Raw genomic sequence first — 25,206 nt, 5'->3', positions numbered from 1 at the left:
TGGTGTGAGTGTAGTAGAAACAGTAGGACTGAAATACATTCTTAAATCTGCAAATAAAATTTTAATATTTAAGGAATACTCTCATCGTCACTTTACATGCAAGTTAACATTTAATTCTTACAACATGAATTATTACTTATTTCCATAATTTTGTTAAATAGATCTTATTATTACCTACATATTAAATAAGAATGATCATAAGACTTAATTTAAATAAGCTTGCACCACTACAAAGTGACAGGGCTGCATCTCAAGTGACCAGTGGTTCCTCTAGGGACTTGTGATTTTGACAACTTTAACTTTTTTAAGCTTCAGTTTCCTCATCTGTAAAACGGGAGTAATAATACTTCTCAGAGTTTTTAATGAATAAGTTAGTTAATCTTTGCAAAGAACTTAGAACTCTGCATCATTAAATACTCAGAAAATATTAATTCTTATTATTCTATACAGGGTCTTCTCTTTTTCCTCTTCTTTTTTTAACTAGGATAGGCAGGGGTCTAAATAAGGATACTGGATAGTACTTCTGGTGTTGCATTAAATGTCAACAGCAGGTTTTTGTCGGTGAGGAAAGAAGAGAGATGGGCTTTAAAATATTGGAGGTGGCTTATAGGGCCTGGATTTATTACAACAAAGTTTTCTTTTTTATTAATTTTTAAAAATTTATTTATTTATTGTTTTAAGGACACAACATGAGATCTACTCTCAAGAAATGTTTAAGTGCACAATACAGTATTGTTAACTATAGCACGACGTTGTAGAGCAGATTTCTACAACTTATCTTGCATAACTGAAATTTTGTATCTGTTGAACAGCAACTCTTACAACTCAATAGTATAGAAACAAATAACCTTATTTAAAAAATGGGCTAAGTTCTTGAATAGATAATTCTCCAAAGAAGATGCATGAGTGGCCAATAGGTATATGAAAATGCCACTATTATCAAGGAAATGCAAACAAAAACCACAATGAGATATAATCTCACACTTGTTAGGGTGACTATTATAAAAAATAAAAATAAAAGATAAGCGGTGGCAAGGACGTGGAGACATTGGAACTCTTGTGCCTCTTGGGTGGGAATATAAAAAGGTGCAGCCACTATTTCTATTAAAAATAGAACTAACATATGATCCAGCAATCCCACTTACGGGTGTCTTTCCAAAAGAATTGAAATCAAAATCTCAAAGATTTATCTGCACTTCCATGTTCATTGCAACTTTATTCACAATAGCCAAGATATAGAAACAATCTGAATGTCCATCAGTGAATGAATGGATAAAGAAAATGTGATATATACCTACAATGGAATATTATTCAGCCTTAAAAAAAGAAGGTAATCCTGCCATATGTGACAACATGGGTGAACCTAGAGGACATTATACCAAGTGTAGTTAACTGGTCACTGAAGAATGAATGTTGCATTACTCTGTATGATGTATCTAAAAAGTCAAACTCACGGAAGCAGAGAATAGAATGGTATTTGCTAGGAAATGTAGGGGGGATGAAGAGTTGCTTTCAGTGGATATAGAGTTTCAGTTATATAAGATGTTTTATTTTGAAAATAAAGTTTTGCTGAAGATATTTTCAGCCTCCTATGTTGACTTGGGTTTATATCTCTTAAGCCTCCTTTTTGGATTTCTTTAGCTTGTATATGTGTAAAATTCCACATCTAGACTAGAAGTTGTGCTGTGAATTAAACACACACCAGGACAAGTCAAAGCAGCAGGTACCCAGTAGTGAGGTGGAATAGTTCTGAACCCAGCATGGTGTGTTTAGTTTGGAAAGGCTGAAGGCAGACAATGTGGAGTGATTATCTACCACTAGGCAACTGTTTCTTTGTTTTTTTTCTTTATAATCCTCACCTGAGGACACTTTTCCATTTATCTTCAGATACAGTGGGAGGGTGGGAGGAGGGGGAGAGAAACATTGATGTGAGAGAGACACATCAGTTGGCTGCCTCCTGCATAATCCCAGCCAGGACCAGGGACCAAACTGCAACCAAGGTGCATACCCTTGGCCAGAATTGAACCCGTGACTCTTTGGTCCGTGGGCCAATGCTCTAGCCGCTGAGCCAAACCAGCCAGGGCAAACCAGGCAACTGTTAAGCGGGAGGGAGAGTATGTAGTGTTAGGAGGGAAAAAACTAGTGTGTCAGAGAGCTTCAGTTAAAGTCAAGCAGACTTTGCATAGCTCTTTGGAAAGGATTCTACTCTGTTAAACTCATTGGCCTAAGTGTAACTGAATGGCTTTGACCCTTAGAGGAGCACTTGTTACCTAAAGATATCTCACTCAATCTGTATCTAACTCAGAGATACGTCTACCCAGACTGGATGCCACTACAAATGGCATCCAGTAACTGTCTGATGAAAAATTCAGGTATTTAGAGAGGGAGTAGGAAGGGGGAGAGAGAAACAGACCTTGTGCCTAGAGGAGGAGCCCTCTTCCTGCTCACACTCACTTGCTCACTTGTACTCCATCACTGTATTTGGAGAGGATTCTTATTGATCAGGACAGGGGTCTGTCTCATAACTGAGGTACTGTCACATAAGGGCACAGGGAGGGAGAATGCCAGCGGGTGGTGTAAGACAAAAGATGGACCTGTGTTTAAATGCTATGCACTAGCTCTCTTATCTGTGGTGAGTCACCTCAATTCACTGGTTCTTCATAATTATCCTTTATCTCTAAAATGGGCATGATAATGATTGCTAACACATACAGTGCTATGTGTGTAGTATGCTCATTTAATCTCCACAGCCACCTTATTATCATCATCTCCATTTTCTTGTGAAGGAAATCGAGGAATAGAGTGTTTGAGTAGCCTGCCCAAGAGTCCACAGCTTCTTGGTAGTGGATAAAGGATCTGAACTCAGGCAGACTGCTTCCAGGGTCTGTGTTCTCACCCTTTCCCTCCACTGCCTCCTGCATAGCAGTAATGTAATAATATGGGAAAACACTTGGCACAGAGAAGGCATTTGGTATGTGGTAGTGCTGGGAGAGGAATGGAGAGGAAAAGAAGCAACAGGAAAAATTCTCATCTTTGTAACTGCAGTGAGTGAGAAAAGAATCATGTTGACTTAGAATAAGCTCTTTTACATAATTAACAAGAGGTATGGAAATAGCATGGTCCTCACACATTTTCTAACTGGCCTATAGACATACAATTCCAGAATGACTTAAAAAGGGTTTCAGTACTTTCTTTCTTCTAGACAAACCTGAAACCAAATGGCTTCAAATCAATGCTTTAAAAATTAAACATACCTCATGTATATAAGTGAATGTGTGTGCATGTACTATTCATTATCTTGTAGCACTACTTGAGAGCATCTTTTCACATCCATTCTCATCAGGCTTGTACTTCACAGATAAGCTGCCATAAGGATGTCAGGAAGTTCTGTGATTACTTTGCAGCAAATAAAATTTTGTTTGGTTTTGTTAAAATGTTTGAGTACATTAACCTAGCAAAGAAGGCAAATAAGAGACAAATCAAATTCTGTAAGTAAACAGTTATTCATATTCGAATCGAATGAAAAGATTAAACAGTGACAAAAAGAAACTCCATAATTCATTTTCTCTCTTCACATATAACACGAACTTTCCAAGCTAGATTTTCAAAACAGTCCATTTTTATTAACTAATGAAAGCCTTTACATATCACTTTTAAAGAAAAAACAATTGAGGAAAATAAAAGGAAATAGAAATCATTTTAAATCTTTGTCTTATACTTCTTATGTAGATATAAATTAATACATTTATTAAAGTTCCTGGCAAAACATTCTATCAAACTTTCTGAAAGTGTTTGAGGTAATAAAATAATATTTATTTTAAGGTTTTATCCTTTTTATATATGAAGGTTACATTTTTTACAAACAAAAATCTATAATCTTAATATAGTACTTGCCTTTTGATGATATCCCATCCACAGATATCTTAATACTTGAAACCCATGAAAAATAAACCAGGACGTGTTCTACCTATGTTTAACACTAACCATGACAAATTACAAACTAAACTGATTTGAGTAATTCACTTATTTATTTATTTGCTTATTTATTCATTTTTAATTGATCACAGAGAGAGGAAGGGAGGGAGAGAGAGAAACATCGATGTGAGAGAGAAACTCAGTTAGCTGCCTCCTGCATGCACCCTGACCAGGGGTCGAGCCCGCAGTCTAGGTATGTGCCCTGATTGGGAATTGAACCTGCCACCTTTTGGTATATGGGACAATGCTCCAAACAACTGAGCCACACCAGCCAGGGCAAGTAATTCACATCTTTAATCTACAAAATATAGAATAAACCCAACATGAATGTGTAATTTTTCCACTACTTTGGTTACTTTTGGTAATAAAATCTTCAGTGTGTTTCTTGGAAGTGAATGGACTACATTTTGATGAGAATATGTACATTTCATTTTCGAGATGGGAGATCATAGAAATTCTAGTTGCAGTTATAAGACCCAAGATATGCACATTAAAAGCATAGAAAATATTCATTCCTGAGGGAAAATGGAGTTCATACAAGGTTTAGTCACAAACTTAAAATAACTGAAGACTTGTCAAGGAAAATGATGTCCCAGAAGGCACAGAAATATGTATCACTGTCTTAAAAGGGATCATGGAAACAACTTTAGAAGAATTAAAGATGTGTGAGACTAATCTTGCAGAAGTATAAAGTGGATAAAAGAATCTCTTGTATAGATTCCTATTTTTTAAATATAACTTTGATTAATAAGATAAATATTATATATTTTAATTACATATTTAAAGGATTGAATGACTTAATGAATTTCAGACACACTCCTTTGTCAAAAGAATAATTGTTTTAAAGAGTTATGTTGATTATTTATTTATTTATTTATTTATTTATTTTTAATCCTCACCCAAGGATAGTTTTTCCATTGATTTCTAGATAGAGTAGAAGGGAGAGAGTGAGAAAGAGAGACAGAAACATTGATGTGAGAGAGGCACATCTATTGGTTGCCTCCCACATGACCATTTGGGGATCAAATGCCCAATTCAGGTATGTGTCCTTGACCACGAATCGAACCCATGACTCTTTGGTCCTTGCGTTGTCACTCTAACCACTGAGCCAAACTGGCCAGGGCAGTATATTGATTATTTCTTTTTTTTCTTTATTAATTTATATTTGTTATGGATGTTTCTCCTTTTTCCCCCCATTGACACCCTCCTCCCTATCCCCCCGACCCTGTCCCCAGCTTTGTTGTCTGTGTCCATTGGTTATGCATACATGCATCTAAGTTTTGTGGCTTATCCCTTCCCCCCTTCTGAGGATTGTCAATCTGTACCATCCTTCTATGACTCTAGGTCTCTTTTGTTCATCAGTTTGTTTAGTTTATTATATTCCAGAAATAAGTGAGATCATGTGATATTTGTCTTTCTCTGCTTGGCTTGTTTTGCTTAGGATAATACTCTCCAGGTCCCACCATGTTATCTCAAAGGATAAGAGATCTTTCTTTCTTACAGGTGCTTAGTACTCCATTGTGTATATTTACCACAGCTTTTTTATCCACTCATCTATTGATGGACACTTGGGCTGTTTCCAGATCTTAGCTATTGTAAATAGTGGTGCTATGAACATGGGGTACATATATTCTTTCTGATTGGTGTTTCAGGCTTCTTAGAGTATATTCCTAGAAGTAGGATCGCAGGGTCAAATGGCAGTTCAATTTTTAATTTTTTGAGGTAGCACCATAGTGTTTTCCACAGTGGCTGCACCAGTCTGCATTCCCACCAGCAGTATACTAGAGTCCCCTTTTCTCCACACCCTCGCCAGCACTTGTTGTTTGATGATTTGTTGATGGCCACCATTCTGGTAGGTGTGAAGTGATACCTCATTTTTGTTTTAATTTGCATCTCTCTCTTGATTAGTGATGTTGAGCATTTCTTCATATATCTCTTGGCCATTTGTATGTCCTGTTTGGAGAGGTGAATCTTTAGCTCCTCTGCCCATTTTTCAATTGGGTTCTTTGTCTTCCTTTTGTTCAGTTGTGTGAGAACTCTATATATTTTGGAAATTAACCCCTTATCGGATATATCATTGGCAATTATTGATTATTTCTTGATATGGAAATTATTCCTGAATTGTGAAGACTTTATTTCTCAAGTGAGGGTATAGAGTATTTAAAAGAAAATGTGTTTATAACATGGATTCTTTAAAATCTTGCTAAAATCAAGACAGTTATCAATCTTATGGAACTTCAGGGTTTGAAGGATATACTTTACTTTCTTTGCCCAAAATTAGGTCAGGAGAGCCTTACTTCTTAAGTACTTACGTTCTCTCATAGTTAGTTCTCTTGGGGAAAAGTATAGCTTCTTTCTCTATGGAAGAAATTCTATATGAGAACATTGTGTGTGACAGTTTATACACAACTACAACAATGAAAATAAAATCTTTATTTTTTTTAATTAAATGTACTTGGGTGACAATGGTTAATAAGATTATATAGGTTTCAAGTGCACAATTCTATGATACATCATCTGTATATTGCATTGTGTGCTCAATACCCAAAGTCAAATCTTTTTTTCATCACCATATATTATACAAACATATATTTTATATGCTTGTATCTCCCTGAAATGTGAAGTATAATTAAATTCTTTTATTATAGATCTCATTTTCCCTTTTCCAAGTAATATTAAAACCTCAATATATAGCCTATTACCCAGCATACAGCAAGGAAAACACCGTCATAAATTTAAATTAATTATCAAATTCAAATTTCACTTATCCCAAGAATAGGCTTAATATAATATAAATCATATATATTAATTAGATGGTATATGTTTTTCATGACACAAAAGCCACTAAGAAGATCACTGTGGCAGATGCAGTAAATTGCTTTCATAGAGCACTGGAAGCTGATTCTGACTGCTTTTATTTTCCTCGCTCTCATTTTATATGCGCACCTCTGCTCATTGTGTCTGCCTTTATGTGATGTCCTCCCATCTTTCTTCTGTTCATTTAAATTGTACTCAGCTATGGAACTGAAAGGGGTCTTAGTGTTCATGGACCAGCAGCTCACACATGTTTGAACTGAAGCTTGAGAGAGGGCATCCTGACAAAGTCATACAGCAGTCTTTGTCAGAGTGAGGGGACAGTCTCTCAATTATACCTGCTGCTGCGTGTAAATAAAAGTTGGGAAATTTTCACCATTTCCTGAAGACTCAGATTCAGTCTCCCTCTTCAGTAAAACTGTTTTTGACTATGTAGCCAGGACACTGGTTTGAATGCAGGCCACACTGCCTACTTGTTCTGTGACCATAGACAAGTTCTATTATCTCTATTATATTAGTGTCCTGTTTGGTAAAATGAAGAAAATAACAGGTCCTGTTAAGAGCTTTCAAAAGGTTAATATTCATGTAGCACTTACAATAATGCCAGGCCACTGTAAGTGCTCAATAAGCATTAGTTATTATTGTAATTGTCCATGTTAATTGCTTTTTCTTTCCTATTTTGTATTTTTCATAAATACCACCAAGTTAGCACTTATTTTCTTGCTGTTTTATTTAGATTGTTAGTTTATTTCAGTTTAGTCTTCCCAGCTCCAGTTCTTTCAGGGTAAGGACTATGTCCCATATTTCTTCATTGTACCTCCATAGGGTCTAACGCCATGTTCGATACAAAATAAGAATTCTGTAAATATTGGTTTGGTTTTTGTCCTGCTGGTTGATAAGATAAATTGATTTCTAATAATTGCAACTCAGGCCAACTTTTAGATGTTCTCAAAGAAAATGCCCATTAAAATGTGGTAGCAGCATAATATGCCAGTGCTCTGTGTTAAAAAAAGCAAAGCCCTGTACGCATTCATAATGCTTAAAGGTACATTAAAAACGTCCTTAGAAAAAATGTTTGGGGTGGTTTTAGGAGTGCTGGATAAGAAGATAGGATATTTTGTGTTACTGCTAGAGTGATTATGTAAGACACTGCTGGATACTTTCACATTGTATGTTGATACCATAGTGATACTACTCTAAGCCCTAAATTCTAGACAGAATTTTACTAAGACATGTTTTTAATGCATGTTCTTGGTTACATGTTAGAATTGTTTGGTGAACTTTTAAAACTCTCTTTACCGAGACTTTACCCCAACCCAGTTAACTCAGAATCTCTGTTATCAGTATTTATTCAGTCTCTTCAGGTGATACCTCTTTGTAGCCACATTGGGGAACTACTGGGCCAGTCTGTTAGCTTGCCAGACTGTTGTTCTGTGGTATATTTATCCAGGTAGGTCATACAGTAATTATGACAATATAGCTGCCTTATAAAATTCTGTCAAGTAATATGTAGCCTAGACATTGACTCACTTTCTAAGAAGAATTTTAAGGAATGAAGAGATATTTGAATGTAAATCCTGTACCAAGACTCTGAAACCCCGAAACTTTATTTTATTTGATTAATTTCCCATTCCACAATGATTGTGGCTGGAACCTGTGTCTTCCTTTTTGTCCAAGCTGACTCCTGCAGATGTGTCATTTTCTAAACATTGGCTCCCTGCTCTGTGCCAGGCCAGAGGGGAGAAGCAATTCCTGAGTCACCGTCAGCATTCTGTGATTTCCCTGGGAGTCTCTTATCCTTCTGATCTTGCGGTTTCTCTGGCTTGAAGAATCTCATCTCAATATACGGCTTAAAAAATGAATTATTGAATGAAAAAGAGAGCATTGTTAGACTACATTAAAATATAGACAATTTTTCTATTTCTTTGGCCAGTATGACCTACTATTCAGAACAACTATATTCTAGAAGATCCTATTTCACTAGTGAATGTAACATATGTGTTATACTTTTTATTGTCTTTTATTTTTAGTTACATTATTCTTGTACCTATTCAAAAAGCCTTTCTTAACTGTCTGTGATATGTCAGATGTTGTGATAGATGCTTGGGATATAAAGGTGAACGACCTAGTCCATCACAGACTCCTTGGAAAGATGGGCAAGTGCAACGGGTGGAGGAATGTATGATGACATGCAGGAAGGCCACCTATCCAAATATGGGTGTACTGTACTAGGAGTTGTCATATGTATTGGGCCTTTTAATTTTCACTATAACTTCAGGATACAGGGGACATGATATTTCCATTTAATAGATAAGAAAACTGGATCTCAGAGTAAGTTGTTTGCCCATTTTCACAAAGCCAATAAATGAATGCTTTATTTAACTGCACACTCCTGGCAATGCTTTTATTAATAAACTTTATTTTTAGAGCAGCTTTAGGTAATAGCAAAATTGAATAGAAAGAACAGAACTTTACCATGTACCCTCATCCCCCACCGCCCGGGAGAGCCTCCCATACTAATACCATCCTGCACCACAGTGATAATTCTTACAACAGATGACCCTACATTGACACATCATTATCACTGAAAGTCCATAGTTTACATCAGGGCTCACAAGAGGTAGTGTACATTCTATGCATTCTGACAAATACATAATAACATGTTTCCACCATTGTAGTATCATGCAGAATTGTTTCACTGCCCTAAAAATCTCAAGCTCTGTGTAGTCATTCATCTCTCCCTTCTAACCCCCAGCAAACACTGATCATTTCCATAATTTTGCCTTTCCCAGAATGCAGTATAGTTGGAATTATACAGTATGTAACCATTTTGGATTGGCTTCTTTCATTTAGTAATATACATTTATTTATCCCTGTCTTTTCATGGCATGATCATTCATTTCCCGTTAGCTCTGAATAATATTCCATTATTTGGATGTATCCCAGTTTATTTATCCATTAGTTTACTGAAGGACATTTTGGGTAGTTCCAAGTTTTGACAATTATGAATAAAACTGCTATAGATATCCATGTGCAGGTTTTTGTGTGGACATAAAATGTCATTTGGGTAAATAGTAAGGAGTGTGATTGTGAATTATATGGTAAGGGTATATTTAATTTTGTAAGAAAATGTCAAACTATCTTCCAAAGTGGTTAGACCATTTTACAATCTCACTAGCAACAAATAAGTTTTCCTGTTGCTTCACATCCTTGCCAGCATTTGATGTTGTCAGTGTTTTGGATTTTGGCTATACTAAGTGTGTAGTGGCATTTCAATTTGTTTTAATTTTTAGTTCTCTAATGACATAAGATATTGAATATCTCTTCATATGCTTATTTGCCATCTGTATGTCTTTTTTGGTGAGGTGTCTATTCACCTTATTGAAAAAGGGAAACAAAAACAACCCACCTTTTGCTAACTCAGCTAGGAGCTGACCTGGCACTCACAACTAGGATGTGTTCCTGTGTTGAACATAAGTAGTTTCACAGAACATCAACACCAAGCAAGACCACTCTGAAACTGGGATGGTTTGATATAAAAACATGACCTTTTGTAGTCATGCCTGAGCATTGACAAAAGCAAGAATATGGTGCAAACCACCAAAATGACCAGCAGCCCCTTCGTGCTGCTTTTCTTTAATCACAGCTTTAGACCTACTCAATTTCGCGTGTCTCCTGGATAAAACTTAAGATATTCAGTGATAAAATTGTCCACACTTTCTGATAGCACCAAATCCAGAAGCAAAGCCACCCTCCCTATAATATCTCTAACAGGGCTGCATGGAGGGGAAGAAGAAGTTGTTCCTAGGATGCAGGACTTTCAGTACCAAAATTTGGAAATTCTGGGGCAAGTTTAACCATCCTGTCCTCTAAAATAACTTAACACCAGCCCAAATATTTTAACAAACCCCTCTAACATCTTCTCTCTCCGAGATACCTTCCAGTTAGCAATGGAATTTGAACTTCCTTGCTGTAAACATTTACAATAAATCCAACCTGCAGATGTGGTCCTGGTGGTCTTTGGTGATGGGCAAAGACCGATAGACAAAATCAAAGCAAAGCCAATACTATGGCAATGCATTTGTTAGCTTACTGCTGAATAATAATGTTTTAAATGTTTAATTTCCTTCTAACAAAAGGAAGTAGAAAGTTACATAACTTATGAGGAAGCCAAACAGCATTATGAATCTTAACAACTGAAAAATGCCATCATAAGAAAGACTTTGTTTTTTTGTTTTTATAACACATTTCCCGTCCTTTCTGTCTCTCAGGGATCATGTCTGACCACCAGTTTGGTAACCAGTTTATGTGCAGTGTGGTGGCCTCTCATGTGAGTCATCTGCCCACAACCAACCTCAGCTTTGTCTGGATTGCTCCACCTGCTGGCACAGGCTGCGTGAATTTCATGTAAGTACCTACAACGTCTGTGACTGGTATGGAAGTGAAATATACCTCTCACTGAGTTACATATAGAGTAACTATTTAAATGTATTATTTTGACAAGTTGACTACAATGAAAGCCACAAATTTTGGTGTCAAAAGAGATGTAAACTTTTTTTTATTGTGGAAAGTATTACAGATGTCCCCATTTTTCCCCTATTAACCCCCTCCTTCCCACTCCCACCCCCATCCTGCTTTCCCCAACCTAATGTCTCTGTCAATTGGTTGTGCATATATGCATATAAGTTCTTTGATTTCGCTCTTACCACCCCTCTCACCACCACCCCCCATTCCTCTGAGATTTGTTAGTCTGTTCCTTACTTCCATGATTCTGGATCTCTCTTGGTTGACAACTTATTTTGTTCATTATGTTCCATAAATAAGTGAGTTCATGTGGTACTTGTCTTTCTCTCATTGGTTTATTTCACTTAGTATAATACTCTTTAGGTCCCTGTAAGTCGTCTCAAAAGGTAAGAGAACTCTCTGTCTTATAGCTGCATAGTATTCCATTCTGTAAATGTACCACAACAGTTTTATCCACTCATTTACTGATGGGTACTTGGGCTGTTTCCAGATCTTAGTTATTGTAAATAGTGCTGCTATGAACATAGGGGTGCATATATTCTTCCTGATTGGTGTTTCAGGTTTCCTAGGCTATATGCCAAGAAGTAGGATCACTGGGTCAAATGGCAATTTAATTTTTAATATTTTGAGGAAACACCATGTTGTTTTGCATAGTGGCGGCACCAGTCTGCATTCCCATCAGCAGTGTGCGAGAGTCCCCTTTTCTCCACACCCTTGCCAGCACATGTTATTTGAAGATTTGTTGATGGCTGTCATTCTGGCAGGTATGAGATGATACCTCATTGTTGTTTTAATTTGCATCTCTCTGATGATTAGTGATTTGAGCATTTTTTCATATGTCTCCTGACCATTCGTATGTCCTGTTTGGAGAAGTGTCTATTCAGGTCCTCAGCCCATTTTTTAACTGGGTTGTCTTTCTTTTGTTGAGTTGTATGAGTACTCTGTATATTTTGGATATTAACCCCTTATCTGATGTATTGTTGGCAAATATATTTTTCTAGGGAGTGAATTCCCTTTTCATTTTGATGTTGGTTTCTTTTGCCGTACAGAAGCTTTTTAGTTTGACGTAGTCCCATTTATTTATTTTTTCCTTTGTTTCTTTTGCTCTAGGCAATGTATCAGTGAAAATTCCGCTACATATGATGTCTGAGTTTTTCTGCCTGCATTGTCTTCTAGGATTTTTCATGGTTTCATGTGTTACATTTAAGTCTTTTATCCATTTTGAGTTTGTTCTTATGAATGATGTAAGTTGGTAGTCTAGTTTCATATTTTTACATGTAGCTATCCAATTTTCCCAACACCATTTATTGAAGAGACTGTTTTATCTCCATTGTATGCTCTTGCCTCCTTTGTTGAATATTAATTGTGCATACTGTCTTGAGTCGATATCTGGGTTCTCTGTTCTGTTCCATGAATCTGTATGCCTGTTCTTGTGCCAGTACCAGGCTGTTTTGATTATGATGGCTTTGTAGTATAAGCTGATATCTGGTATTGTGATCCCTCCTACTTTGTTCTTCTTTTTCAAGATTGCTGTGGCTATTCAAGGTCTTTTTTGGTTTCATATAAACATTTGGAGAATTTTTTCAAGATCTGTGAAATATACCATTGGTACTTTAATGGGGATTGCATTGACTCTGTAGATTGCTTTAAGTTGTATGGATATATATATATATATATATATATATATTTTTAGGAGCATTCAAATAGGTTTTATTTATTTATTTATTTCCACAGGGAATTTTATTTTTCATTTTTTATTTTTTTTATTTTTTATTTATTTTTTTGTTACAGATATTTTACCTTTTTTACCCCATTGGCACCCCCCTACCCACCCTACCCCCGCCCTGTCCCCGGCTTAGTTATCCATGTCCATTGGTCATGCATACATGCATATAAGTTCTGTGGTTTATATTTTAATGATATTGATTTTCTTTTCTTTTCTTTTTTTTATCTTCACCCGAGGACATTTTTCCATTTTTTGTTCAGGTAGAGTGGGAAGGAGAGAAAGGAAGAGAGAGAGAGAGAGAGAGACAGACAGACAGACAGACATCGATGTGAAAGGGACATATCGAGTGGCTGCCACCTGCACAACCAACCAGGGCCAGGGATGAACTGCAACCAAGGTACACGCCCTTAGCGGGAACCAAACCCAGGTTTCTCAGGACCTTAGTCGATGCTTTAACTACTGAGCCAAACCAGCCAGGGCATGATGTTGATTTTCCAATCAATGAACATGGTATATGTTTTCACATTTTTATATATTTCTCTATTTCTTTTTTCAATGTCCTGTAGTTTGCTAGAACAGGTCTTTTACCTCCTTGGTTAAGTTTATTTCTAGGTATTTTTGTTTTTGTTGCAATGGTAAATGGGTTTTTGTTTGTTTATTTGTTTGTTTGTTTTAGTTTCACTTTCTGAGTGTTCATTACTGGTGTATAAGAAGGCCATCAATTTCTGGATGTTAATTCTGTATCCTGCTAGTTTGCCAAATTCATTTATTAAATCTAGTAAATTTTTGATGGAGTCTTTAGGGTTTTCTATGTAGAATATCATGTCATCTGTGAATAATGACAGTTTCACTTCCTCCTTTCCGATTTGATCGCTTTTATCTTTTCTTCTTATGTAACTGCTGTGGCTAAGATGTACTATGTTAAATAATAGTGGTGAAAGTGGGCATCCCTGTCTTGTTCCTGTTCTTAAGGGAATGCTTTTTATTTTTGCCCATTGAGTATGATGTTGGCTGTAGGTCTTTCATATATGTCCTTCATTATATTGAAATATGATCCCTCTATTCTCACTTTGCTGAGCGGTTTTATCAGAAATGGATGCTGTATTTTGTCAAATGTTTTTTCAGTGTCTATTGATATGATCATGTGGTTTTTATTTTTCATTTTGTTTATGTGGTGTATCACATTTATTGATTTGTGAATATTGTACCAGCCTTGCATCCCTGGGATAAATCCAACTTGGTCGTGGTGAATAATTTTTTTAACATGTTGCTGGATCCAATTTTCTAATATATTTTTAAAGATTTTGGCCCTGGCCGATTTGGCTCAGCGGTTAGAGCGTCGGCCTGCGGTCCTGAGAGACCCGGGTTTGGTTCCCGCTAAGGGCGCGTACCTCGGCTGTAGTTTGTCCCCGGCCCTGGTCGGTTGTGCGGGTGGCAGCCACTCGATGTGTTCCTTTCGCATCGATGTTTCTCTCTCTCTCTCTCTGTTCCTCTCTCTCCCTCCCACTCTACCTGAACAAAAAATGGAAAAGTGTCCTCGGGTGAGGATAAAAAAAAATTAAAAAAAGATTTTGGCATCTGTGTTCATCAGGGATATTGGCCTCTAGTTTTCTTTTTTCTTAATTAGGTTTTGTAATTAGGATTATGCTGGCCTCATAAAAAGTGCTTAGAAGTCTTCTTTCCTCTTGAATATTTTGGAATAGTTTGAGGAGAATGGGTGTTAGTTCTTTGAATGTTTGGTAAAATTCGCCTGTGAAGCTGTCCAGGTGTGGGCTTTTGTTTGCTGGGAGTTTATTGATTACATTATCAATTTCCTTAGTTGTTATTGGTCTGTTTTCTGTCTCTCCCCAATTGAGTTTTGGGAGATTGTGTGATTCTAGATGTTTGTCCATTTTGCCTATTTTGTTGGCATATAATTGTCCATAGTATTTTTTAATGATCCTTTGTATTTCTGTGGTGTCAGTTGTTACTTCTTCCTTTCATTTCTGATTTTGTTTATTTGGGTCTTCTCTCTTTGTTTCTTGGTGAGTCTGGGTAAAGGTTCATCAATCTTGTTTATTTTTTCAAAGAACCAGCTCTTTGTTTCATTGATCTTTTGAAATTTTTTTTTTTTTTGGTTTGTTTTTTTAAGTCTCTATGTTGTTTATTCCTGCTCTGACCTTTACTATTTATTTTCTTCTACTTGCTCTGGGTTTTTCTTTTTGTTTACTTTCAAGTTCTTTATGTTGTAGAGTTAGTCTATTAGAAATGTTTTTTGTTTTGCAAAGTAGGCCTGAAGTGCTTGCTATGAACTGTCCTCTCAGGACTGCTTTCACTGGGTCCCATAGGTTTTGTGTTGTTGTATGTTCATTTTTATTGATTTTCAGGAAATTTATTTCTTCCTTGATCTCCTTGGTAACCCATTCATTGTTTAATAACATACTATTTAGTCTCCATGTGTTTGAATGTTTTTGATGAAACTGATTTCTAGTTTCATGCCATTGTGATCTGAGAAGATGCTTGATATGACTTCAGTCTTCTTGAACTTGTGGAGACTTAGTCTGTGTCCTAACAGATGGGCTATCTTTCAGAATGTCCTTTGGGCACTTGAGAAGAATGTGAATTCTGCAGTTTTGGGGTATAAGTGTCTATAAATATATATATTAAATCCATTTGATCCAGTGCATCATATAGAATCTCTGTTTCTGTGTTATTTTTTGTCTAGCAGATCTATTCAGTGATATCAGCGGGGTGTTGAAGTCCCCTGCTATGATTGTATTGCTGTTGATTACTCCTTTGAAGTCCTCCAGAAGTTTTGTTTAACGTATTCTGTTGCTCCTATATTGGGTGCATATATGTTTACCAAGGTTATGTCCTCCTCTTGGATAGATCTTTTCAATATTATGTAGTGGTCTTCTTTGTCTCTTGTTACGGTCTTCATTTTGAAGTTTATTTTATTCTATATGACTATTTCTGCCCTAGCTCTTTTTTTTTTCATTTCCATTAGCTTGGAAAATTTTTTTTCATCCTTTCACTTTCAACCTATGTGAGTCTTTTATTGTGAGGTAAGTCTCTTTTAAACAACATGAATATAATTCATGCTTTTTTATCCATTCAGCTATTCTGTGACTTTTGATTGGATCATTTCATTCATTTACATTTAAGATTATTATTGATATGTATTTATTTATTATGGTGATGTTTCTTTCTCTATTTCTTTTGCTTATAACAGCAGTCCTTTTAACATTTCTTGTAGTGCTTATTTGGTGCTAATATATTCCCTTAGCCCCCCCTTTTTTTTTGTCTGGGAAGCTCTTTATTTCATCTTCTGTTTTCAAAGGTAGCCTTGCTGGATAGAGTAGTCTTGGATTCAGTTCCTGCTTTTTCATTACCTTGAATACTTTATGCCATTCCCTTCTGGCCTGTATTGTTTCTGTTGAGAAATTAGCAGATATCCTTATGGGGGATCCTTTGTAGGTAACTTGTTGCCTGTCTCTTACTGCCTTTAAGATTCTGTATTTAATTTTTGGCGTTTTAATTACTATGTGTCTTGGTGTGGGCCTCCTTGAGTTCTTCTTATTTGGGGCTCTCTGTGCTTCCTGGACTTATGTGCCCTTTTCCTTAACCAAGTTAGGGAAGTTTTTTGCCACTATTTTTTCAAATATATTTTCTAACCCTTGCACATTTACTTCTTCTAGTACTTCTGTGATGTGGCTGTTGTTATGTTTCATATTGTCCCACAGCTCTCTTAAAGGGTCCTCCTAGTTTTTTATTGTTTTTTCTTTTTGGTCTCTGATTGGGTGATTTTTTCTACCATGTCTTTAAATTCACTGATTCGATTCTCAACTTCTTCTCCTCTGCTGGTTGTTCCTTCCAATGTATTCTTTATTTCTGCTGTCTTTCTTCATTTCTGTTTGGTGGTTTTTTATTTCCAGTTGGTTGATTTTTATTGTTTCTCTATTTTTACTCATGCTTTTGTGCTTCCTCATAATCATTATTCTGAACTCTACATCTGATAATTTGCCTAACTTCATATCTTTTATCCCCTCTTCTTAAGAATTCTTTTGTTCTTTCATTTGGGATTTGTTTCTTTGTTTCACCATTTAGGTTTTTTCAGCAGGTTTTGGAGCCTGCCACATCCCTGTGAGTATCAGTGTTCCACTGATTGTGGCTCCCTCTACTGGGTTTGGATGGGTATGGAAGGGACCTCATTAAACACCAATGTCTAGTCTTACTTTCCTGGGCAGTGTCACAGGCCAAGTGAAGATAATTATCCCAGAGCTTTTGCCTGTAGGCTGACTATTAGTCTCAGTTACTTAATGAGCCTCGGGTTGTAGCCCTCAGCTGAATGACAAATTCCTCAGGTGGACAGCATAAGTGAATTTCCAGTGGGTGGAGCAATTACTTTCCCCTGGATTAAAGTTGCTTTCAGAAGAAAGTGGTTTCTACAGTGTGGGTTATTGGCTCAGCACAGTGATCCCGGCCTCAGCCTTCACAGCTCAGTCCCCAGAGCCAGGATACTCAGCACTGAGGGTCATGCCCAAGGCTCAAAGCTTTCAGATCTTGTCTTTGCATACTGGCTTGCTGGTAGTCTTTGGCTGTTAATGAGCTTCAGGTTGTACTTCCTTGGGCTGGGTGGTGTTAAATTCCCGAGGGAAGGACAGTTGCTTCTCCCTCAGGCTAAAACCACTGTGATGGGCCTATTTGACAGAGATGGCTACTGAAGGATGGGGGAGTGGCTCAGCATAGAAACTCAGGCCTCAGCCTTCACAGCTCAGTCCCCAGAGCCACAACACCCAACACTGAGCCAGGTCCAAAGCTTAAAGCTTTCAGAGGCTTTTCTCTGCCTACTGGCTGGCAGGTAGTCTCCAGCTGTTAACGAGCCTCAGGTTGCACTTCCCTGGGCTAGGTAGTGTTAAATTCCTAGGGAGGGGCAGTTGCTTCTCCCTGAGGCCAAAGCCACTCTGGGAAGGGGCTCTTTGAGGAAAATGGCTACCATCCTAAGAGGGAGTGACTCAGCATAGAGCTCCTGATGACTTCCTTCTCAGCTCTCTCCCCAGTGCCACGAACTCCCAACTCTCCACACACAGTTACAGTCCAGTCTGCCTTCCCTCTGCTGGAGCCCAAGGTGCGTGGCTATAGCTGTAAATTAGTGCACTGGCCCTTCAGAGAAGTGCTGATGTTCCCTGCACTTCTACCTGCCAGACAAAAAAAACCTCTGCTCTGATGATTTTCTCAGCCAGGTGTTATGTGGGTGCCTTTCCCTCTTCTGCCACTCTGTGCTAGGGAGCCAGCTTGGGGTTTTAAACCTGATTTCTCAGAGGGAACTACTCACAGCTAAGATAGTTCTCAGCTGCTGCCTATGGGCACCCAGCCAACCCTATCATGCTTCTGTAGCTCCTACCAGTCTCTATTTGGGGTCCTCTTTATGTCCCTGGTTAAGGGTTCTCTCCAGCTGCTCTTGAGTTGGCTTTTCTAGATGACTTGTCTTAATTTTAGTTGTAATTCTAGTTTGGTCCTGGGAGATGGTCTGTGTAATTTCCATTCACTCTATTGCCATTTTCATATCCTCTAAGAGCCAGTGGGTTTCAGGTAGAAATCTCAGGCTTGTGTTGAGGGTGGGGTCCATTCAGTGCATTCCAGGAGTATTCAAAAGGGTTGGCATTTGAGCGGGGAGAGATGAGATGGTGAGACAGGGCAGCAGGAGGCTTCCTTCTACCCCTGGCCACCAAGCTGCAGAGAAGGCAGGAGCTGCTGCCAAGAGAGGAAAACTTTTACAAAGTAAATGTATTTTTGCATATTTATTAGTACCGCAAGAGTTCTAAATTAGATTTTAGCTGACACAAATACACAATAAGATAAAAATGAGTAAATAAAGGTAATGTGAAAATTGTTGTTTAGAAAATAAGATGTAAATAAGTATAAAAAGTTCCATGCGACTCCATACAAATTTTGGAAGAAGACCACAAATTTTGCTTTTTGCTTTCTGACCATTAGTGACAAGAGGGAAATGGATGAGGTACGAGATTCATGGTGGTGAGAAGTGAGGGACTCTGTAGATATGGAATAACTCCCTTGTGTGCTTTCTTTCAGAGGAAACTGGGATATGTAGTTAGTAAATGCCTCAACAGCATCCTTGGATGAACACTGCACTGTGGTCAAAGCCTGTGACTTATGACATCTTTCAGTATAGACTGTATCCCTATCACTTCCCCAGAATCACCACTCTTCATCCTCTTTAGTCATCTTTTTTTTTTTCACTTGTAATATAATATATACTACATATTTAATTATGTATACTTATTGTCTGTCTTTTTCTGCTGAAATGCAAGTTCCTTGAAGGCAGGAATTTTTTTCTGTTTTGTTTACTGATTTGCCCCAACTGTCTAAAAAGTCCCTGGCACACAATAAGCATTCATTAAATATTTGTTGAATGGATAAGTAGGCCAATGGAATAAGGTCAAAGGCAGTTCAGAAACAGCATACTATAAGCAGTCAGGCAAAATAGAGTTTGATGGCATATTGAATGGTTTTCCATTACAACTTTCTGCTCAGACAATAAAATCCCACAAAATATGCATACCCCAAATTTCACCACTACCTTTACTTCACCTTTAATAATATACAGTTCAGTGTCAAGGATTCCTACAACTCCCACATCACTAATTATATACTTTCTGCCTGTCTTCTGGGTTATCAGGATGCAAACATTAGATTCATCCCACCCAGCTGGCTAACATTTAATCCCATCATTTTCTCCCTCAGAAAGATTTTCATACTTGAACTCATTTTTTCTAGGACCTCTTGCTAAGGTTATTGATTACAATAACATCCTAACTGCTCTGTTCACTTCCAGCCTATTTCTCCAGTCCATCCTTCACATCATTATTTAGTTTTTCTTCCTAAGGTACAACCTTGATCACTCAAAACTTGTATACCCCCAAATTTCCAACTGAAGGCCAGCCCTTTGGCATGGGTTTGATAGGCTCTTCCCAGTTCTTGATGTTTACCATCTTCTCTTATTTCCTATAGTGTGCACCTCCTGATAGGGCACTAATTGATAAGACTTTCTACAATTCCCTAATCATTTTGTAATTTTTTTTCTTTTTCCACTTAGCCCAGAATGCTTTTTTCTCTCAATTCCAATTGTTAAAATCCTATTCATTCTTCAAGAACTGTTTATTATTATTATTATTTTTAATCATCATCCGAGGACATTTTTCCATTTTTTTGTACAGACAGAGTGGGAGGGAGAGAGAGGAAGGGAGAGAGAGAGGGAAACATCGATGTGAAAGGAACACATCGAGTGGCTGCCACGCGCACGACCAACCAGGGCCGGGGACAAACTGCAACCGAGGTACATGCCCTTAGCGGGAACCAAACCCGGGTCTCTCAGGACCGCAGGCCGACGCTCTAACCGCTGAGCCAAACCGGCCAGGGCAAAGAACTGTTTAAAATGCTCACTTTTGTATGAGGCTTTCTAGGACATCAACAACAGAAGTGATATATATTGTTACATTTTTCTTGTAACTCTATTATAGTGCTGATTATATTTTACTATATACTTATTTGAGTTAATTTTTTGTCTTTTCTATTAGAATAGACTAGACAGGGACAACTTTTTATTTCTTTGTGATTCTTCCACAGTTGGTACAGTATCTCAAACAGAGAAATCATAGAAAATGCCCCTTGAATTATATGATGTTCAATGTTGTCTTTTCCTTTAGTTTAATAGTACTCTGAATTTTTAGCATACTTTACTTACTCTTGTTGACACTTGAAAGTATAATTATAAATTGTCCCATGCATAAATTTTTAATTTAAAATAAGAATTATTGAACTTATATGCATGTTTGCATGAACATTGGACATGAACAACAAAGCTGGGGACAAAGCAGGGAGGGTGAGGGAGGGGGGTATCAGTGGGGGAAAAAGGAGAAACATCTATAACAAAAATAAATTAATTAATTAAATAAAATAAAATAAGAATTATTTTTTTGGAAGATAGAACACAAAATAAATTTATGTCAACAATATAGAACTGCCTACTTCCAAAAAATATTGGTTTTATTGAATCTGTTTAAAAATAATATTTGATGGCATATGGCTTCATTGTTCCTGAGATAGTAAACTCTGTTTTCTTTTGAGAAATAACTTAGGTATTTTAAGTCTTAACCTCAAAGAACATTTTTTTAGCAGTTGGTCAGAAAAATACAGTTTGGTCAGAAGTAATTTTTACTCACTACAAAGAAGTTTTTACACACCCTCACTTGTATTTTCCGACAAAATTTTGATGATACAATTTGTACTTTTTAACATTCTTAATAACATTAAGTCTCTGCTTCACATAGCCATGACTATGTTGAATTTTATATAGAGTAGCTGCTTTTTATGTGGGCAAGATGCTTTTGTTGCTCTCATTTGCTAATTAATTTGTGAGAGAGTACAGGAAATTAAAGATTGAACACAAACCACAGAAGCAATTTATTTGAAATTTTCTGAAATAAAGCCTTGTGGTTTCTTACCTTTGTTTCTTACTACACTATTTATTATGTGTTGAGTAGAGCTATATATGAGTTAACATCTGTAATTAGTATTTACCTAGTAATGCTTGAAGGAGATTGCTAATGTTCACCATTAATTTTAAACATTAAGTAAAAATAAAATAACACATAAACCTATGGCATTTCAATATAAATATATCATTATCTTCTCTTTTCTGACTAACCTCAAAAATTAAACCTTTCACTTTTTAAAGTGGAAATAATTGCTTTTTAGAAATTAAACTTCAGCCATGCTTATATGCTTTTGCCATATTTTGTGTAACTTTTTCTTATCGTTAGTTACTTCATATCATTATTTAATTTTTTGTATGTGTTTTCTCCACTAACTGGATTTTAAATCCCTCAAGGTCAGGGACCGTGTTAGCTATTTTTATGTACCAAATAGTTTCTAATACTGAATTGCAGACAATAGAATGTCATCAATAAAAATTTCTTAATAGTTCTTAATAATATCATATTTCATTGATTCTGAGATGCAGATTTGTTTATATTTTAAAATCTTAAAAGTACAATTGCATTTTATAATTATAATTGGCAGCATTTACTGCATTTCTTAATGTCTTACAATTGATTGTGTCTTGGATTTGAAGAATCCAGCAACTACTGTCTATCATTTACCATGTACATGGTCTCTCGATAGTGGCAGTTGAATCACTACTACACCCAATTCTGTAACTCATATTAGAACAGTCAGTGTATGATATAAACTCTATGATTTTAAAACCCACTTATCTATTTAAATTATTTTTTAAAAATCTTGTAGTAAGAATTATGGAACATTTGAACTGAAATTCCAAACAATCACATAATGTACTGTGTGTGTCTTTCCCAGAGAAGAGCACACTGTATGAATAAAGCAGGTTTTATAGCTAAACCACTTAGCCACATAGTAATTTGTGCTGTGTTTTTGCTGCCTTTCTTGTTAAAAATAATTAAGTGAGAGACATAGAAGAGAGGCTGGCCTAAGAATAAAATTGCTGGCTATACTGGTACAGATTATAAAATGGATAAGCAACTAAAGTTATTTATCATTTGTTTTATAATACATACCTATTGATAACATTTCAAGAGATAACTTCACTCTGAGATCTGTTTAGTATCCAGATCTTATGAAAAAATAGTTTGTTTTTGTTTTTATATTTGATTAGTCTTTAGTGACTAGTAAACCTCAAGTTAAAACAGGTCCTTAATTATCCAAACTTCTTAGATGAAAATAGCCCCACCCAATCCTAAGAGTGAGGAGGGGGTATGGAGAGAAGATATGGAGGAAGAAGATGAGGAGAAAAGAGGAGGAAGAAGGGGGGAGGAGGGGGAGAAGGAAGGGGAGGGGAAAGATAGGGACAGGGCAAGGGAATGAGGGAAGAAAGAAAGGAGTGAAGGAAATCTCCAAGCCATCTACCCTAAATATTAGTGAGAAGCTGCCAAGGAATGGGGGTCCACTTTATCCACTTTATTCTCATTGTAATTCTATGAAGTAGGAGCTCTTATTATCTCAATTTACAAATGAAAAAATTGAAGTACATTCATGTTCAATAACGTGCCTAACATATCTCATCTAGTGAGTGACAGCCTGGATTCAGAAGGCAGTCCAGTTTCAAGTGGTGATTTTTGCCACTTCCTTACAGTTGCCACTAAAATGATCACTTGTCTATTTTATTATGGTAAAATACTTATGATATTGATACAATGAAAATTAATCGAGTTTGCAATGTGGTATCAGAATTTCTCAAATTTTTTTTATTTTAATATTTTTTATTGCTTTTTAAAAATCAATAAATTTATTTTTGTTACAGATGTTTCTCCTTTTCCCCCACGGATTCCCCCCTTCCCCTTCCTCCCCGCCCTGTCCTCACCTTTGTTGTCCATGTCCATTGTTCATGCACACATGCATATAAGTTCTGTGGTTTATCTCTCTCCCACCACACCCTTTTCTGGAGATTGTCAGTCTGTACCCCACTTCCACGACTCTGGGAATACCCCATTCCTCAGACTGTTATGTTCCACAAATAAGTGAGATAATATGATACTTGTCTTTCTCTGTTTGGCTTGTTTCTCTTAGGATAATACTTTTTAGGTTCCTCCATGTCATCTAAAAGGATAAAAGATCTTTCTTTCTTACAGCTGCATAGTACTCCAATGTGTATATGTACCACAGCTTTTTTATCCACTTGTCTACTGATGGACATTTGGGCTGTTTCCAGATCTTAGCTATTGTAAATAGTGCTGCTACGAACATGGGGATACATATATTCTTTCTGATTGGTGTTTCAGGCTTTCTAGGGTGTATTCCTAGAAGTGGGATCACTGGGTCAAATGGCAGTTCCATTTTTAAATTTGAGGTAACACCATATTGTTTTCCATAGTGGCTGCACCACTCTGCATTCCCACCAGGAGTATACCAGAGTCTCCTTTTCTCCACACCCTCGCCAACACTTGTTGTTTAATGATTTGTTGATGGCAGCCATTCTGACAGATGTGAGGTGATACCTCATTGTTGTTTTAATTTGCATCTCTGATGATTAGTGCTATTGAGCATTTCTCATATGTCTCTCAGCCATTTGTATATCCTGATTGGAGGGGTGTCTATTTAGTTCCTCTGCCCATTTTTTAATTGGGTTCTTTGTCTTCCTTTTGTTGAGTTGTATGAGCACTCTATATGTATTGGAAAATAACCCCTTATCTGATATATCATTGGCAATGATGCTCTCCCATACAGTGGGTTGCCTTTCGATTTTGATGATTGTATCTTTTGCTGTGCAGAAGCTTTTGCGTTTGATGTAGTCCCATGTGTTAATTTTCTCCTTTGTTTCTGTTGCCTTAGGTGATGTATCAGTGAAAATTGTGCTGCGTATGATGTCTGAAATTTTGTTGCCTACAGTTTCTTCTAGGATTTTTATGGATTCACGAGTCACATTTAAGTCTTTTATCCATTTTGAGTTTATTCTTGTGTCAGTTGATGGTCTAGTTTCATATTTTTGCATGTAGCTGTCCAATTTTCCCAACACCATTTATTAAAGAGTCTTTACTCCACTGTATGCTCTTGCAACCTTTGTCAAATATTAATTGAGCATATTGCCTTGGGTCCATTTTGGGTTCTCTATTCTGTTCCATTGAACTATCTGCCTGTTCTTGTGCCAGTACCAGGCTGTTTTGATTAAAGTGGCTTTGTAGTTTAACCTTAAATCTGATAATGTGATCCCTCCAACTTTGTTCTTTTTCAAGTTTGCTGTGTCTATTCAGGGTTTTGTTTGGTTCCATATGAACTTTTGAAATGTTTGTTCTAGTTCTGTGAAGTATGTCATTGGTATTTTGATGGGGACTGCATTGAATCTATAGATTGCTTTGGATAGTATGGACATTTTAATGATGTTAATTCCTCCAATTCATGGACAAGGTATGTGCTTCCACTTTTTTATATCTTTCTTTATTTCTTTTTTCAATGACCTGTAGTTTTCTGTGAATAGGTCCTTTATTTCTTTGGTTAAGTTTATTCCTAGGTATCTTAATTTTTTTGCCATGATGGTAAATGCGTTTTTCTTTTTAGTTTCTCTTTCTGTGAGTTCATCATTGGTGTATGAGAATGCCATCGGTTTCTTGACGTTAATTTTGTATCCTGGTACTTTG

The 25,206-nt window shown here is 36.7% G+C and overlaps 1 protein-coding gene across 2 annotated transcripts in view; it reads left to right on the top strand.

Annotated features, from left to right (window-relative positions):
* RELN (reelin) overlaps window positions 1–25,206 on the top strand; it is a 576,569-nt gene that overhangs the window by 174,317 nt on the left and 377,046 nt on the right. For both annotated transcript variants that reach the window (XM_036246852.1, XM_036246851.1), the window contains exon 3: window positions 11,061–11,196. In XM_036246852.1, the coding sequence (XP_036102745.1) occupies window positions 11,061–11,196 (136 nt within the window). The remainder of the gene's footprint in view (window positions 1–11,060; window positions 11,197–25,206) is intronic.

The sequence above is a fragment of the Molossus molossus genome, unplaced genomic scaffold (assembly GCF_014108415.1).
Source record: "Molossus molossus isolate mMolMol1 unplaced genomic scaffold, mMolMol1.p scaffold_m16_p_7, whole genome shotgun sequence".
NCBI lineage: Eukaryota > Metazoa > Chordata > Mammalia > Chiroptera > Molossidae > Molossus > Molossus molossus.
This window is presented reverse-complemented; position numbering and strand designations above follow the sequence as displayed.